Here is a 16,055-nt window from a genome sequence, read left to right as displayed (position 1 = left end):
CTTTCTTTCTTTTTTTTTGAGATGGAGTTTCGCTCTTGGTACCCAGGCTGGAGTGCAATGGCGTGATCTTGGCTCACCGCAACCTCTGCCTCCTGGGTTCAGGCAATTCTCCTGCCTCAGCCTCCAGAGCAGCTGGGATTACAGGCACGCGCCACCATGCCCAGCTAATTTTTTTTTTTTTTTTTTTTTTTGTATTTTTAGTAGAGACAGGAGTTTCACCATGTTGACCAGGATGGTCTCGATCTCTTGACCTTGTGATCCACCCGCCTCAGCCTCCCAAAGTGCTGGGATTACAGGCGTGAGCCACCACATGCCCGGCCCCTTTTTATTTTTTTTAGAGACGGGGTCTCGCTCTGTCTCCAGGCTAGAGTGCAGTGACACGATCACAGCTCACTGCAACCTCCACATCCTGGGTTCAAATGATTCTCCTGCCTCAGCCTCTTGAGTAGCTGGAACTACAGGTGTGTGCCACTCTGCCCAGCTAATTTTTGTATTTTTAGTAGAGACGGGGTTTCACCATGTTGCCCAAGATGGTCTCGATCTCGTAACCTTGTGATCCACCTGCCTCAGCCTCCCAAAGTGCTGGAATTACAGGCATGAACCACCACACCCAGCCTTAAAATTTCTAAGCCTCAGTTTCCTTATCTATAAAATGAGGATTAGAACAATAACTAGTGCCTGGGATATTGTTGTGGGATACTTTGTACCAACATTATTCTATAAAAACATAATGCAAACCACATGTGTAGTTTACATTCTCTATAGCTATCTTTTAAAGGTAAAATGAAATTAATTTTAATATGTCTTATTTGACCCAGTATATCCAAACTGTTATCACATCAACATGCAGTCAATAATAAAACACTTATTAATGAGATATTTTACATTCTTTTTATTCATAGTAAGTTTTCAAAATTCAGCATGCACTTTACACTCACCAGCACAGCTCAGTTTGAAGCAGCAGTCATGTGCCACGTAATGACGTTTCAGTTAACAGCAGACTGCAGATGCAAAGGTGGTCCCATCAGATTAGCATACTGTGTTCTTACTCTGTCTTTTCCACGTTTAGATGTGTTTGGATGCCAGATACTTACCATTGTATTACAGTCGCCTACAGTATTCAGTACAGTAACATGCAGTCTAGGTTTGTAGTGTAGGAGCAACAGGCTATACCACAGAGCCTTGGTGTGTAGTAGGCTAGACCATCTGGGCTTGTGTCGGTACACTGTATGATGTTTGCATGACTACACATTTCTCAGAACGTATTCCCTTTTTTAAGTAACACGTGGCTGTAGTTTAGCCATACTTAGCATTCAACAAATGTTGGCAAAATTATTGTTATGTATTTTAAAACATCAAAATTTGGGTTGACAAACATTTGTACTGCACATTTGTGTATGTTGCCATGTGGGAAGATGCCTCAGATAAGATGCCTCAGAAATGGTTTTTTTTTTCTATTTCAAAAGAATAAAGGGTTGACTTTAAGAGTTCTCCACTGTTTCCTGCAAGTGGGCCTCCCTGGGTTTCAGAGTGAGGTCGGTGTGGTGGTTTATGGTCGTCTTTTCTTTGGGAGGTGGGAAGGGGAAACTGAATGCGCCTCAAGTATTGCGTGCCTGTCTCTGTTTTTTGGCTCTTCTCTGTTTAATTATTTGGAACTGGAACAACCTGATTTTAAAACAAAACATATGGTCTGAGAGTAATTGGGAGGACATTTGCTAGTGATGTAGCACTGAAGGTATGTATCAAGTTGAGGCCCAGGCTCATACCACTTGCCTGCTTCGGTATTGTTTCCCTTGTGTTCTTTTTCCCCCCAATTCTTAAACCCTTGTTTGGAAAGTCACAGTCAAAGCAGGAAATATGGGAGCAAGATTATAACAGAAATTGTCTGTGAGTATTCTTTAAATCCCTACTTTTTTTCTCTCTCCTCTTTATGGAAAACCATTGATTTCCAAGCTATTTATATGGCTCCTGAAGGAAAAACATCACAAAGTGCTAAGAAGAGAGAGGGAGACTTTATTTCAAAAGGAGACCGTGGGCCAGGTGCGGTGGCTCACACCTGTAATTCCAGAACTTTGGGAGGCCGAGGCGGGAAGATCACCTGTGGTCAGGAGTTCCAGACCAGCCTGACGAACATGGTGAAACCTCATCTCTACTAAAAATACAAAAATTAGCCGGGTGTGGTGGCAGGCACCTGTAATTCCAGTTACTTGGGAGGCTGAGGCAGGAGAATCGCTTGAACATGGGAAGCAGAGGTTGTAGTGAGCTGAGATCGTGCCATTGCGCTCCAGCCTAGGGGAGACAAGAGTGAAACTGCGTCTCCAAAAAAAAAAGGAGAATGTGGACCCACCGTTGAATTTCTCTGTTTTGCTTGATTCCATTGCTGACGTCAAAGTGGGAAATTTTCAGTTCCATAGCCAATTCTTATGTGAAGGCAAGGTTTTTGTCTCTGCCTTTTGCACATCCCTTTGCTTGCTGGAGGAGGAATATATGATGTGCTGATCATGTGTCATGTAATTCCAGCCTGAATGCCACAACTTTTTGAATCATGGGGGAAAGGGGAATTTATCAGGACTGGTGAGAACATGTATTTCTCTTGTTCAAGTCTCTGCTTCTGTACTTAGAAGCTGTGTGCCTCGGAGCAAGTTATTTCAACTCTCTAAGCCTCATTTTCCTCTTTCCTAAAAAGGGGATAATAATAGTGCCTATTTCAGAGTAAAATTGTTGTGAAGTTTAAAAGACACGTTGCACACAAAGCACTAAGCACAATGCCTGGCAAGTAATAAAAACAAATGGCAGGAACATGTCCACCCCATCAGCAGCAGGAGGGATAGTGAATACTGCATCAGGAAAAATCACCAAACATTTGTCTATGAGGAGCTTTGGCACTGGAAGTTCCAGTGGGTTGGGTTTGATGTCAATGTGTTGAAGTCAAAGCCTTAACTCTGTGCTCCCATGCTTCCTAGGTCTGATGGGAGCCGGTACACTCACTTGTCAGTGGTTCTCTTTTGCCCAGCACCTATAAATGTGAGAGTAACATGCTGAACTGTTTTATTTTTGTTTTACAGCGTCCCAAGTACCTTTGAGTCATTCAGGGATTCACTTCTTGTTTTCGATCTGAAATATAAAATGAAATAGCACTCTGACCAGGGCTCAGCACGGTTTCTCTGTTGGGATGTTGAAACGAGAAATCTTTCTGAACACTTTCCAAGCAGCCCCCATGAGAGCAAGGGGTAGGAAGAAAGGGGTCTTTGGTTATTGCCAAATCAGACATGCTTTTCTGTATAGGGCTCAGAATGTACTGCGTGTTGTCCAGCTTCAATGTCAGATGAGTGTCCTTCGGGAAGATCTGCTTTTAAAAACACCACCATGTTTTCGGAGTAGCTGATTGTCTTTTGTCTGTCCCCTTTTCCTTCTGCTCCTGCCATCTGTCCGAGTCCCATTCAGACTTCTCAGCCATTGCTTAACAAACTATCAGGAACTCCCTGCTGAGAGTGGTGAAGGCCTCACCCAGTGGGCAGGTCTCAGATTTCCCTGGAACTGTAAAAAATCGCCTTTTTCACTCATTTTTCTCTGTGTACCCCTCTCAGTGGACCACTTTCCCCATATTAACTTAAGATGTTAGTAAAATAGACAGTGTGCTGCCATCAGACTGAAACTGCTTGTCTCTTTTCCGTGTTTGGAAAGGAAATTCAGAGTTGCTGTTGATAATAAAGATGAGGAATAAACTGTATCTTTACTCATGCCCAGTGACTCCCAGTCCTGATCGCTGAGTTCTTTGTGGGTGGACAGCCCTGTACAATGTGTCATCAAGTCTATGTCACCCCAGTTACAAAACACATCGTTATTTTCTATATCAAGGGGGGAAAAACAAATGATAAGATACCATGGATTTTAAGATACATCCCAATTTTAGATGTGTTAAAATGTGGTGAAAATATGTGTATTTTATAGCAGATGGAATACAGAGAGAATTAATTAAAATGGAAAGCCCTAGTCTGGGAGTGGTGGCTCACGCCTGTAATCCCAGTACTTTGAGAGGCTAAGCGGGAGGATTGCTTGAGCCCAGGAGTGTGAGACTAGCCTGGGCAATATAGTGAGACCTTGTCTCTACAAATAATTAAGAAATTAGCCAGGCATGGTGGCATGTGCCTATGATCCCAGCTGCACAGGAGGCTGAGGGAGGAGGATCGCTTAAGCCTGGGTGGTTGAGGCTGCAGTGAACTATGATCGAATCACTGCATTCCAGCCTGTGCAACAGAGTAAAACCCCATCTCAAAAACAAAACAAAACAAAACAAAACAAAACAAAAAAACAACAAAAAGTAAAATGGAAAGCCCTCCTGCTTATCACCTGTTCCCCGCTGGCATCTCCCGAGTCCTCAGCACAGCTAATTGACAGAACGGTGAGATGTGTGGGTATGTTCGAGATTTGCTTCTGCCTTGGGGCTAAATGTGTAACTCAGTCCCACGTGTTGTGTACCCCGTCTAATGCATAAAGTTGTGGCACTGAACTGAAACCAAGAAGGGTGGTGGGAGGTCCTCTGAACTAAAATTTACACAATCGACTTTCTGAAAACAGAACTTAGGAATTTTCTTTGGGTTACATTAATAAGATTCGTGTTACCTTTCGAAGGCATGAGCAAGAGTTGTGGAGGGATACTGGAGACTTGACGTGCCCCCTGCTGACCTGATGCATTTGTAGTGGCTCAGTGCTGAAGAGAAGATCCCAGATCGTCTAAATTCATGCCTCTGCTTATCCGTTTCTAGTGACCGCAGGCCTCAGATCCGTGGGGAATCTGTTTCCTCCTCTACCCTAAAAGGCAACCTATTAAACATTGATAATTTCATTGTACTCAGGATTGTACCTAATTATTATTATTCATAATCTGAATGACTTCTATGCAATTGTGTGTCTCCAGCCCTTCTTAATGCTGTAAAAATTTTAAGCAGGGGGATTATGGTATTTACTTTCCTGGTAAAGGTGAGTGCTTACATTTTAGAAAAAGCTTTTCCCACCCAGGTAAAGCAACAAAAGAATTGATCGAAAACTTTCTTCTTTTTATTAGCGGCATTTTCCCTTATAGTTACACTGCTTTCTTTCTTTTTCAGTTTTTGGGAATAACGTTTCTTGGAATTGGACTGTGGGCATGGAATGAAAAAGTAAGTTGAATATCATGAAAATGCACAGATCGTGGGTATTAGAGGCTGCACATCATATTATGAATTATTCCCCTTTCTCTTTGATAACCACAGAGTATAAACGTGTTCTTTAACAAGAAAAAGTGTTGGTGGAAGATTAATGTCGTATTCTCAAAGACTGTAGGAATTGTGCCTAAATTGATCACTGCATCGAAATAATTACTGAAGTAACAATGCAAGTGCTCAGCAGAGAATGTACCTTGGAATTTGATCAGCTAGCCAAAGATCAATGTTACTATGGGATACTTTCTGTACAAGAATTCCAGTAATGATTATAAATATAACTAAACCATCTGTAGCCTTTTTTCTGCCTTTTTCTTTTTAACCCTTTGGAAGATAACTCAAGCAAAAAAAAAAAAAAACATTTTTTTTTTTTTTTTTTTTTAGTGTGAGTGTTATGTGATAAACTGTTAGCATGTGGAGTGAAGGAAGTGGGATATAAATTCATGTTTGAGTAGCAAATACACTCATCATTAATGTAAATAATGGAGACATTTGGCTGCTGGTGGCAAATATTAAAAAATATTCAGTTTATGAACAAATACAGTATAATAAAAGGAAAATCTGGAAATGCAGAGTAATCTACGTAACAGTGAAGATGCAGTGTTCTGGGAGGTTTCTGCTCTAAGCAGCACTCTCACGAGGACCCTGCCTGTGCCCACGCCCATCCTGTACTTCCCATCCCACCTTCTGATGTTTTCTCTACAACTCCCCCTACTGAGAGCACCACTGGAATTCAACAATGAATACAAATCCCCCTCACCCCCTTTTCCTTCCTTCTTTGCAAGTGAAATCATCTGCAGCATTTTATCTATCCTTGTATCTGGCTGTACACAAAAGCTTTATTATTTCCCACCTTGTAAGGACAAGGGGATGTACAGACTGGTTATAAGTGGCTGTAGACTAAAATTTAACTTAAATTTTCCCAGAAGACCATTCTTTGATCTCGTAGTAGGTATTTCACCCTCTAGCCTGACCCTGGCCTGAAGCTGAGAGTTCCTTTGAGGTGGTAAATGCATTAAGAAAAGAGAGAAAAACTAGGAAGGTCCAGCGAACAAAAGCCCCTCAGAGGCCAGTCGCCGTTTCCACAACTGAAGCAATGTTCAGACAGACCATATAAAGCAAAACTCAAAGCAAATCCTGAGTTTTGAAAATGAACCCTCATCTATTTATTTACAAAATGCTTCTACAGAATGTGAAAGGTTTTACGGAAAATGAACCACTTTTTGGCAACCAGAGTAACTGAGGCTTCCTGGAATTTTGAGGCAGGGCAGTGATTATGTATGAGGTGAGACCAATTAAGTTCCCAAGACAGAGGTAATTTCATCTCCAGAAACTTTTACATCGAGTATCAGTTGGTCTTGTCTTGGATTATGATTAACTTTTGCCTCAAACCTATTGTGAGCTTGGAGATTTCTGGAATCTCAGAAGTTGGTCAAATGCCAGATAACACAGCTTTTTATAACTCCTTTAATAAGAGTCCATTTCTATCTGCTTTGAAAAAATGCTGGAAGGCAGTAAATGAACTAATTGTCTGTTCTAGCAATAAACAGCAGTTGGTCGTTTTGAAGTTTTTTTAATTTTCTCTTTATGAAATATAATTATCCTTTTGTTTCATCAGTTGCCTCAAATGTCTCTTCTCTGATAAAATCACACACTTCTAAAACTGGCAGTGTCATACAAATATCAGAGCAAGGGGGTGAGGCGGTCTTCAGGGAGGGAGGAAATAGCAGTTCCTTTTTTGTCAGAGCCACCATCAGCCAATAGAAGATTTCTCTTGAGATCCAAAGTTAGCCTGGCCAAGATCACCCAGTTCTATGTAGCAGAACTCCACGAGCTGAGAGCAAGTAGAGGCAGTGGAGGGTATAGTGGGTTTTAGCCATGTACCAGCCCAGTCCAGTGAGTGCTGGCCGTGTGTCTGGGCCCTGAGTGTGGGGAATAGGACAGTGAGGGGTACAGAGTCCCTGCCTCATGGGGCTTGCATTCTAGTGGGTCACTAATGAGAAGCAGTACTGGCCAAGTGTTTGTCCAGGTACTGGTGAGTGCTGGCAGGAAACATCAAGTTAGGGAGTGGTGGGAAAAGGAGTCTCTTTTAGATGAAGTCACTGCAGACAGCCCCTCTGAGGAGGTGGCGTTGCAGTGGCGACAGGGATGCTACTGGGTATTGGGGGAAGAGCATTCCAGGAAGAGAGAAGAGCGAGTGCGGTGGCCCTGAGGCAGGGACTTCGGTGATTCCAGGGAACAGCAAGAAGGCCAGTAGGCCTGAAAGGGAGAGCACAAGGACAAGAAGCGGTAGGGCGTGTTGCCAGGCAGAGGCCAGACTGGGCAGAGTCCTGCAGAATTTTGGATGTATTCTAAGTACAAAAGGAAGCCACTGGAGCATTTTGATAAGGGAGTGTTCTGATAGGACTTTTTTTTTTTTTTTTTTTTTTTTTTTGAGACAGTCTCACTCTGTCGCTTGGGCTAGAGTGCAGTGGTGTGATCTCAGGTCACTGCAACCTCCACCTCCTGGGTTCATGCGATTCTCCTGCCTCAGTCTCCCGAGTAGCTGGGACTACAGGTGCGTATCACCACGCCTGGCTAATTTTTTGTATTTTTGGTAGAGACGGGGTTTCACTATGTTGGCCAGGCTCGTCTCGAACTCCTGACCTCGTGATCCACCTGCCTCGGCCTCCCAAAGTGCTGGGATTACAGGCATGAGTTACTGTGCCTGGCCCAACTTTTGTTTTAAGATCACTCTGGTTGCTGGTTGGGAAAAGAACACAGCTTTGCAGCTTTGCTATGGATTGAATGTGTCTCCCCACCCTGCCAAATCAATATGCCAAATGAGGCCCTCATCCCAATGTGATGATATTTGGAGGTGATGCTTTGGGGGAGGTAATTAGGTCATGAGGGTGGAGCCATTATGAATAGGATTATTAATGCCCTTCGGATAACAGAAGAGACAAGAAAGAATATTTCTCTCTCTGCCAGGTAAGGACATAACCAGGAAGAAAGCCCTTACTAGACACCGAATCTGCCGGCACCTTGATCATGGACTTCCCAGTGTCCAGAACTATGAGAAGTAGATGTTTATTGTTTAAGTCACCCACTCTATGACAATTGTTATAGCAGCCCTAGCCAACTAAGACGGGGCTAAACAGACCAGAGTTCAGATACTGGCTCCTCCATTTACCATCTCATTTGTGTGATGTTGGCCAACTGAGTTAACTTCTCCGAGATGCCCGTTCCTTGTTTGTGCAATTGGTATGCTATTCTCACTTTATAGGATTGTTGTGAAGATTAAATGAGACCACCCTCAGTACAGTGTCTGCTGTAAGGCAGATGCCCACTGGAGACACGGCTCCCTCCCCTGGACCCATGACCATAGGCTGTCCACTCTTACATGGGGCAAGAGCACAAAGGTGGCTTTGAAAGTGGCCTCAAATTTTAGGAGTTTCAGGCTTTGATCCATGGACCAGAGAATTGGTTTTGTTTTGTGCTCTCTTGAGGAGCATGTGAAGTGCGTTAATCTCCTCGGTAACTGCAGATCTGAAAGCCCTTTGGGTTAATTTCTGAGTTGGGCCAGGCCTCTGCTGAGTGAGACAGTGTAGTGGACCCTGCACCTGCTGAGCTGACACCACCAGCTCATGAAGCACTACATCCCCCAGACCCAGATGTGGTGACATTTACTTATAAGAGGCCTGGAGGGTAAATCCCCAAACCAGATCATGGCTGCAAGAATGAGATTTCCAGTGGAAGAAACAAATTTTCTTAGCAGATAGAACTTTCAACATATTTATGTAAAATACAGAAGCAGGAAGCAAAAATGGTTACCCCTCATGCTTAGTATCAGTTTGAGTTTTAAAGCCAGGGCTAATGCTGCAGTTCAACATGAGACATAATAATTTCAAGAATTCGTTTTGTCTGAGTTTCAAATCAACTGTAAAGATGCAAAGGATAACTGTGTCTCCAGGGGAAGCTGATTTGTGTGCGGTTTTCAGAGATCGTAGGATCTGCTGTTTGAAAGGAACATTAACAATTATGTGACTTGATTCACCTCCACAACACCCTTGAAACACCCAGTCACAGTCAACTCATTCGTTCAAACAACATTTATTGAGCACATAGCATGGGCAGCGCTTGTGCTGAATTGTAGGGAAGTGTGGATGAAGTGACCTAGTTTCGGTCCTCATGGGGTTTACCCAGCTGTAGGAAGCGTATGTGTATATACATAAAATAATACATTGCATTAAATGCTACTTAGGGGTATATATGCATTTTGAATGGTTCCCACAGCACAGTACTCACCATTTCTGCCCTTCCTGTTGGAAAGACCTTGCTTCCACCAAATTAGAATCATGTCCCACTAGTTTTCACTCTCTGATTCTGGATCTACCCTGTTAGATCCCACAGAATAAGTCTTTCCACATGTTAACCCGAGAGGTATGTCAGGGTGAGGGCCTGGTTCCTTCTGAGTTTCCAGGCTAAACATCTGCTTCTCTCTAGGTGGTCCTCGCAGGATGCGGGCTGGAGTCCCTTGTCCATTTTGTTGGTGCTCATCTGGCCCTGCTCTGGTGTGTCTTCTGCACCAGGTAGAGGAAGCTTTGTGGGCTGTAGAGAGTATGGCTGGATTGCATCCTTTCTCCTCTCATCAGTGCAGCTTGGGATCCTCTGTAGATCATTGTGTCTGCAGCTCACTGAGAGTCCCCAGTTGGTTGCACATCCAACTGGTTATCCCACACAACTCACCTATGGCTGATTTTCAGAGGCAGCTGCAGGATTCCACAAAGACAGTCATATTTCAGCCCACCTCTCCACCTGCTGAGACCCCTTCAGACCTTCCTTTAGCTTCTTTCCCCTTCTGCCCAGCTTGGTTTCAGCTGTGCATTTTGATCAGCCTCCTCCCTTTATTCCTTCTGCAAAGTCAGACTGTCCTTTTGCCCCACCATGCCACCCGGAAAAATTCTGACTCAGTAGGTCCAGGGTAGACACTGGGATGCTCTATTTTAACAAGCCTCCTAGACTGTTGTGACTGCAGTCAAGTTTAGTTATCATCGATAAAAGCCAGTGATATGCTGTTGAGCAGGCCAAGGACAGAGCCCAATGACATGTCACTAGAAATTTCCTTGGGGTTGACACTCATTCACTTATGTGTGCCCTTGGGTGTCATCAGTCAAGCAGTTTCTAATCCATCTACTTGTCATTGCATCAGACTGTATTTCTGCATCTTGTCTTTGTGGATAGATGGTATCTTCCGCTTTTCCACTGATTACCTGGCCTAGGCCAGGTAATCTAGCACTTTCTTATGGAACCCATGCTGGGACCCAAAGCACAACATTTTCTCATCCTGGTACTTGGGAACCTTTATCAGTAAAGCAAAGCATGAGGCATCACTCCTCAATTCTAGAAACGTTTTCCCCACTTGGCTTCCAGGATATCACACTCTCCTGGTTTCCGTACCTCACAGGTGGTGCCTTCTCACGTGTTTGCTAGTTCCACCTCATTTCCCTGACTTTGAAATTTTGGATTGCCCAAGGCTCAATCTGAGCCTTCACTCATCTTAAGAAATCTCATTTAGACCTGGGGCTTTACACACCATCTGTCACTGATGACTTCCAATTAATATTTTTGCTTCCAACCTCACCTGAATTCTAGACTTGCACAGCCAGTAGCCTACCCAGCATCCACACTTAAATATCTAGTGGTCTTCTGAAACTTAACACATTCAAAACAATGTGCCTGATTCTCATGCCCTCCCAACCTGCTCTTCCCAAATGCAGTAAAGAAACAACTCCATTCTTCTACTTGCTCATTCCTGTTTTCTTTTCTTCTTATACCACATTCAGCCCATCAGCAAATACTGTCAGCTCTACTTTGAAACTATATTGAAAATCTGATTTCTTCCACCACCTCCGCTGTTATACCCTGGTCTAAGTGGCCAACACATCTTGCATGCATTTGTGCAGAAGGCTTCCATTTGTCTCCCTCCCCCTGCTTTTGCACCCTGACCCTCACCCTAGGCCTGTCTCCGTGCAGCAGCTGGAGTGATCTTTTGGAAATGTAAGACAGATCCTGTTACTTCTCTGTTCCTAGGCCTCCAGTGAGCTTATCTTCTCACCCAGAGCCATCTATGGTGTCCATGGCCTGTGTGACCCTTGCTTTCATGCTGTGCCCTTCCTCACAGTGTTCTATAGTCCTGCTTACCAACTCACTATTCCTCCTGCATCCCAAACATCCTCCCACCACCCCAGGGCCTTTGCACTTGCCGCTACCCAGCATGCTCTTCCCCAGAAAACCACATTGGTGCTGTCTTTTACTTCCTGGTTTCTTCTCAAATGTCACCTTCAACCCAGCCCTTTCTTCCCCTTCCTTGTGTTTTTCCTCCTCATGGGACTCATCACTTAGGCACTAACAAGTTTATTGCCTGGACTTTTTGTTTACTGCTGCACTCCAGTCCCTAGAACGTTAGATGGCACATAGCAAGTACTCAAGAGGTATTGCTTATGAAAGAATGAATGAGCAAATGAGCAATGACAGCATTCTTTAAAACTCTGGCTGTAGCCAGGCGCGATGGCTCAAGCCTGTAATCCCAGCACTTTGGGAGGCCGAGGCGGGTGGATCACGAGGTCAAGAGATCGAGACCATCCTGGTCAACATGGTGAAACCCCCGTCTCTACTAAAAATACAAAAAATTAGCTGGGCATGGTGGTGCGTGCCTATAGTCCCAGCTACTCAGGAGGCTGAGGCAGGAGAATTGCCTGAACCCAGGAGGCGGAGATTGCGGTGAGCCGAGATCGCGCCATTGCACTCCAGCCTGGGTAACAAGAGCGAAACTCCGTCTCAAAAAAAAAAAAAAAAAACTCTGGCTGTATCGTGGAGTTACAGAAGTCAGTAATTGCCTCACATCTCCAGTAAGCATACTATATTGGCAATTCTTACAGAATAAAAGGAGATACATACATGTGGTTTCTGAAGTCTGATTTGAGAATAATATGGGGTTAGAAACATGAAATACATATATTGTCTGTATCAAAAGAAAAAAATGACTTCTGTTGTAAAGGTGGAAATTTATATATGATTATCTCATTTCATGGAAAAATTAGGGTTGCCATTCCCTTTCCATTTTGCCCAACTCTTGTGCTCATTACTTAGTTCTTAAGTGGGGGCAAGAGGGAGAGTGATCACTCACCCACAATTAGAAGTAAGGGTATTGGGGGTGTGGGAGGACTCAGCTTTTCAGAGGAGGAAAAAATGCCTTTCCCTGATCCTTAGTGTGAATTTAATGTTCCCATTCTGCCCCTGCCTCCCCTAATGCAGCACCTAACCCATAAGCAGAGGGAATACCTAGGCCTGGCTTGTCTGGCCTGGAAACTTGAGGACAGGAGCCTGTCTTTGTCCTTTCATGCTCAGTTCCTAGTGCAGTGCCTCCTGTACAGTGGATGCCCAGAAGCTGTTGGTGACTCAGCCAATGAGAATATGCAAAAAAGAGCTTTATGCATTCTAAAATGCTATACAGGAAAAAAATCACTTTTTATAAAGGAGTTGAATTTGCACTTCCCTGACCTCTGGATCCCCTCGGGTTAACTTTAAGAGAATGACATTCTGTTTCATGGCGGGGAAACCGAGGCACCAAGTCTGGCCCTTTCCCTGCCAGTCTTCTGGCCAGTTGCCCGTCATGCTCCATTGCACTCACGAGGCTGGGTTCTCTAGGGGTGGTTGGAAGGAAGGAGCTGGTGCCCAGAGCTGATCCCCGTAGGGAGGGGGAATTACAGGAGCTCTAGCTCCTGTATTGCTTTTCTCTTTGGCTTTGCTGTAGATGATGATTCCTTTTCCTGGAGGGTTTTCCCCTACCTGCTGTCTGTGATTTTAGGTGTCATTGCAGAAACCTCTGGTTTTTCCCATCACAATTATACAGGAGATTCACCTTGGAAAAACTTTCCCTATTTGCCCAGGGAGGAAAATTCAGTGAGATTCAGTGATTCAGGCAAGTCATAGCAGTACAGGCCAGTTTCTGTAGCCAGAGGGAGGCAATAGGGGAAAATGGTTACCCAGATGATTTGAACAGAAAAAATGGCTTTCTTAGCATTGAAACTTCTGTAAGGAGACATTTCTGAGATGCTGAAAATACTTTTGTGCATTTTCTAGACTGAAATGTAGATTGCGATTCTCTTCCTCAGTTATCCCAATGATTCCCTCAAGTTCTCTGTTGGATCCAAAGAGCTGGAAACCAAACAGCTGGTGGTCAGTACCTGGAAGCTACGTGATCCGATATGCCTTAATCAGTATATTTCACATACACATGAAGTATGTGGGAAGAAAATTTCATGTTCCTCTGTGTATTCCCCTTTAAACTGTATTCAGTGGGGGATGAAAATTCAGTTGTATGAAAAATTCAATGACTTTATTGTTCACCCTCAGAGATCACAGTCCTCCTCTCACTTGGGGGCACAGATCCAGGCCCAGTGATGAGACAGGGCTGGATAATAAAACTCCAAACCTAACTTTGCATTAACATGTTCTCCCTGCCCTCCCATCTGCCTTGGCCCCTGAGGAGGGGAGGGGATGTGGGCCTTTGCCCTCTGCATCCTCCTGCTGGCCCCTGACCCTTCCCAGATGACTCTGCCCACTGCCTGCTCGGGTAGAAGCTGGGTGGGCTGTGCTCTCTGGGCCTGGCAGAAGTTAAAGGGGAGGATAGCCTCGTCATTGGGAAGCTCCCCTGGTGAGTGCCTGTGCCTAGTGGTTTCCTTGAGCTTGGTGGCTGTCTCGATTCTGGGTGACCATCTGGCAGCCCTGCTCGCACGTGGCCACCTTCCTCAGCCAGCGTACCTCTGAGCTCTGCCTTCTGAGGTCAGTTCTCACGTCTGCAGGCAGCCCTATCTGACAGTGTCCAGGATGACTCCAGGCTACCTCGTCTGTGCTGCCCCCGTGTTCTCCCCGGGAGGTACTCATCTGGCAGTGAGGTCAGTCTCCCCAGAACAGCCTGTGCCTGTCTTTGCCTGCCTCTGATAACCAGAGCAGCGGCCAGCCCTTCTCAATAGGTTGCCAGGGCAGGAGGCAGCCCGCAGGCCACAGGCCCTTCCTAGGCAGAGTCGGTCCCTAATGGCTGTGCAAGTTAACTGCAGTGCCTTGGAACACTTCCTGAGGTTTAGGGTGAGAAAGAGGCTGTCCACACCCCACCACTAGGCCCCAGGGAGTGGTGTCACAGCACAGCAACCGCTTTCTCGAGAGAAACCTCACTTCCCCTCTCAGCCCTGCTTCTGACCCCTTTATCCCTGTCAGAGTTCACCGAGGCACACAAAAGAAAGACATCCTTTGCCAGCAGTGGTGGAGGTGGGCTGTGGAGGGGAGGTCTTGTTTCCTACTCACTTTGGCTTTCAGGTAGTGATCAGTGAAATCAGAGGCAAGCATGTTATTGCATCATATTGTGTATTTTTCTTAAAATTTTGGAAACACGTGTATGGTATGAAGTTGGAAATAGAAATCCTCTTGCCTGCTGTGACCCTGTCTTCCAGCAGGAGAGCACAGGGAGTGATGCGAACCCTGCTGTGGGGTCAGGCGCCCCGGCTCAGATCCCTGCTCTGTCACTTCCTGACCTGGGTGACCTGGGCAAGTTAGTTCCTTTCTGTGTCTGTCTCCTAACATGTGTAAGAGTGCCAACCTGGCTGGTTTCTCGTGAGGGTGAAATAATCCAGGTAACCCAGTGCCTGGCTGGAGTCACTGCTGAGCGGTGTAGCTGTTTCGGTGCTGCTTTTATTCAGGGTGACCTGGATCACCCCACAGCCTGCCAGCTGCTTCCGCAGCACCTGACTGCCACCTGAGCGGGCACCTAAGTACAGAAATGGCCTGGAGCTTCCTCTGCCGTAAACGCCTGCAGATACAAACCCAGCCTCACCCAACCAGCCTCTTCATCTTCTCTCACCACTTGCTATGTAGAGGCCCCAGTAGGCCAAATCCTGTCATTTTGTCTCCGCCTCTTGCTGATAGGACCTTCTACCCCTCCCCATGGACCCCGTGACACCCACTGCTTGTGCCTCTGCCCAGCACACTCTTGTCTTTAACCACCTCCCTCTAGACGCAGCCCGAGGGTGTCACTGTATGTTTTACTGGAAATACCCTTGACTAATACTTAGCAGCTCACAGGTGATCCTCATGAAAGTATTCGCTCAATAAATGAACGAGTCACATATCTTTGAGGTCCCAGAATAGAGGATCTCCTGCCGCTAGTCTGGACTTCGCCTTTTTTCTTTCTTTCTTTCTTTCTTTCTTTCTTTCTTTCTTTCTTTCTTTTTTTTCTTCTTTTTGTTTTCTAGGACTAGTGCTACTGAAGACTTCGCCTTTTTTCACTTGAGTTTTGGGGCATCATGATCAGAGCCTGTTTTAGCTCAGGCTGCTATAACAAAATACTACAGAGTTGGGTGGCTTAAATAACAAACATTTATTCTCACAGTTCAGCAGGCTGGAAGTCCAAGATCAAGGTGCTGACAGGTTCAGTTCCTGGCGAGGGCTCTCGGTTTGCAGCCACCTTTTTGCTGTGTGCTGGCGTGGCAGAGTGAGAGAGGGAGGGCTCTGGTCTCTTCCTTTTCTCTTTTTTTTTTCCCCTTTTTTTTTTTTTTTTTTTTTTTTTTTTTTTTTTTGAGATGGAGTCTTGCTCTGTCACCCAGGCTGGAGTGCAATGGCGTGATGTCTGCTCACTGCAACCTCTGCCTCCCCGGTTCAAGTGCTTCTCCTGCCTCAGCCTCCTGAGTAGCAGGAACTACACGTACACGCTGCCATGCCCAGCTAATTTTTGTATTTTTTTTGAGATGGAGTCACTCTGTCACCCAGGCTGGAGTGCAATGGCGTGATCTTGGCTCACTGCAACCTCCACTTCCCAGG

The 16,055-nt window shown here is 45.2% G+C and overlaps 1 protein-coding gene across 4 annotated transcripts in view; it reads left to right on the top strand.

Moving 5' to 3' along the window:
* Window positions 1-16,055, top strand: part of TSPAN5 (tetraspanin 5) — a 191,488-nt gene that overhangs the window by 150,902 nt on the left and 24,531 nt on the right. For all 4 annotated transcript variants that reach the window (XM_074396485.1, XM_003929530.3, XM_074396484.1 and 1 more), the window contains exon 2: window positions 5,109-5,159. In XM_074396485.1, coding sequence (XP_074252586.1) covers window positions 5,109-5,159 — 51 coding nt within the window. The remainder of the gene's footprint in view (window positions 1-5,108; window positions 5,160-16,055) is intronic.

This window comes from Saimiri boliviensis, chromosome 3 (genome assembly GCF_048565385.1).
Source record: "Saimiri boliviensis isolate mSaiBol1 chromosome 3, mSaiBol1.pri, whole genome shotgun sequence".
Classification (NCBI taxonomy): domain Eukaryota; kingdom Metazoa; phylum Chordata; class Mammalia; order Primates; family Cebidae; genus Saimiri; species Saimiri boliviensis.
Note: the sequence above shows the minus strand (reverse complement) of the source record. Positions and strands in the feature narration are given on the sequence as shown.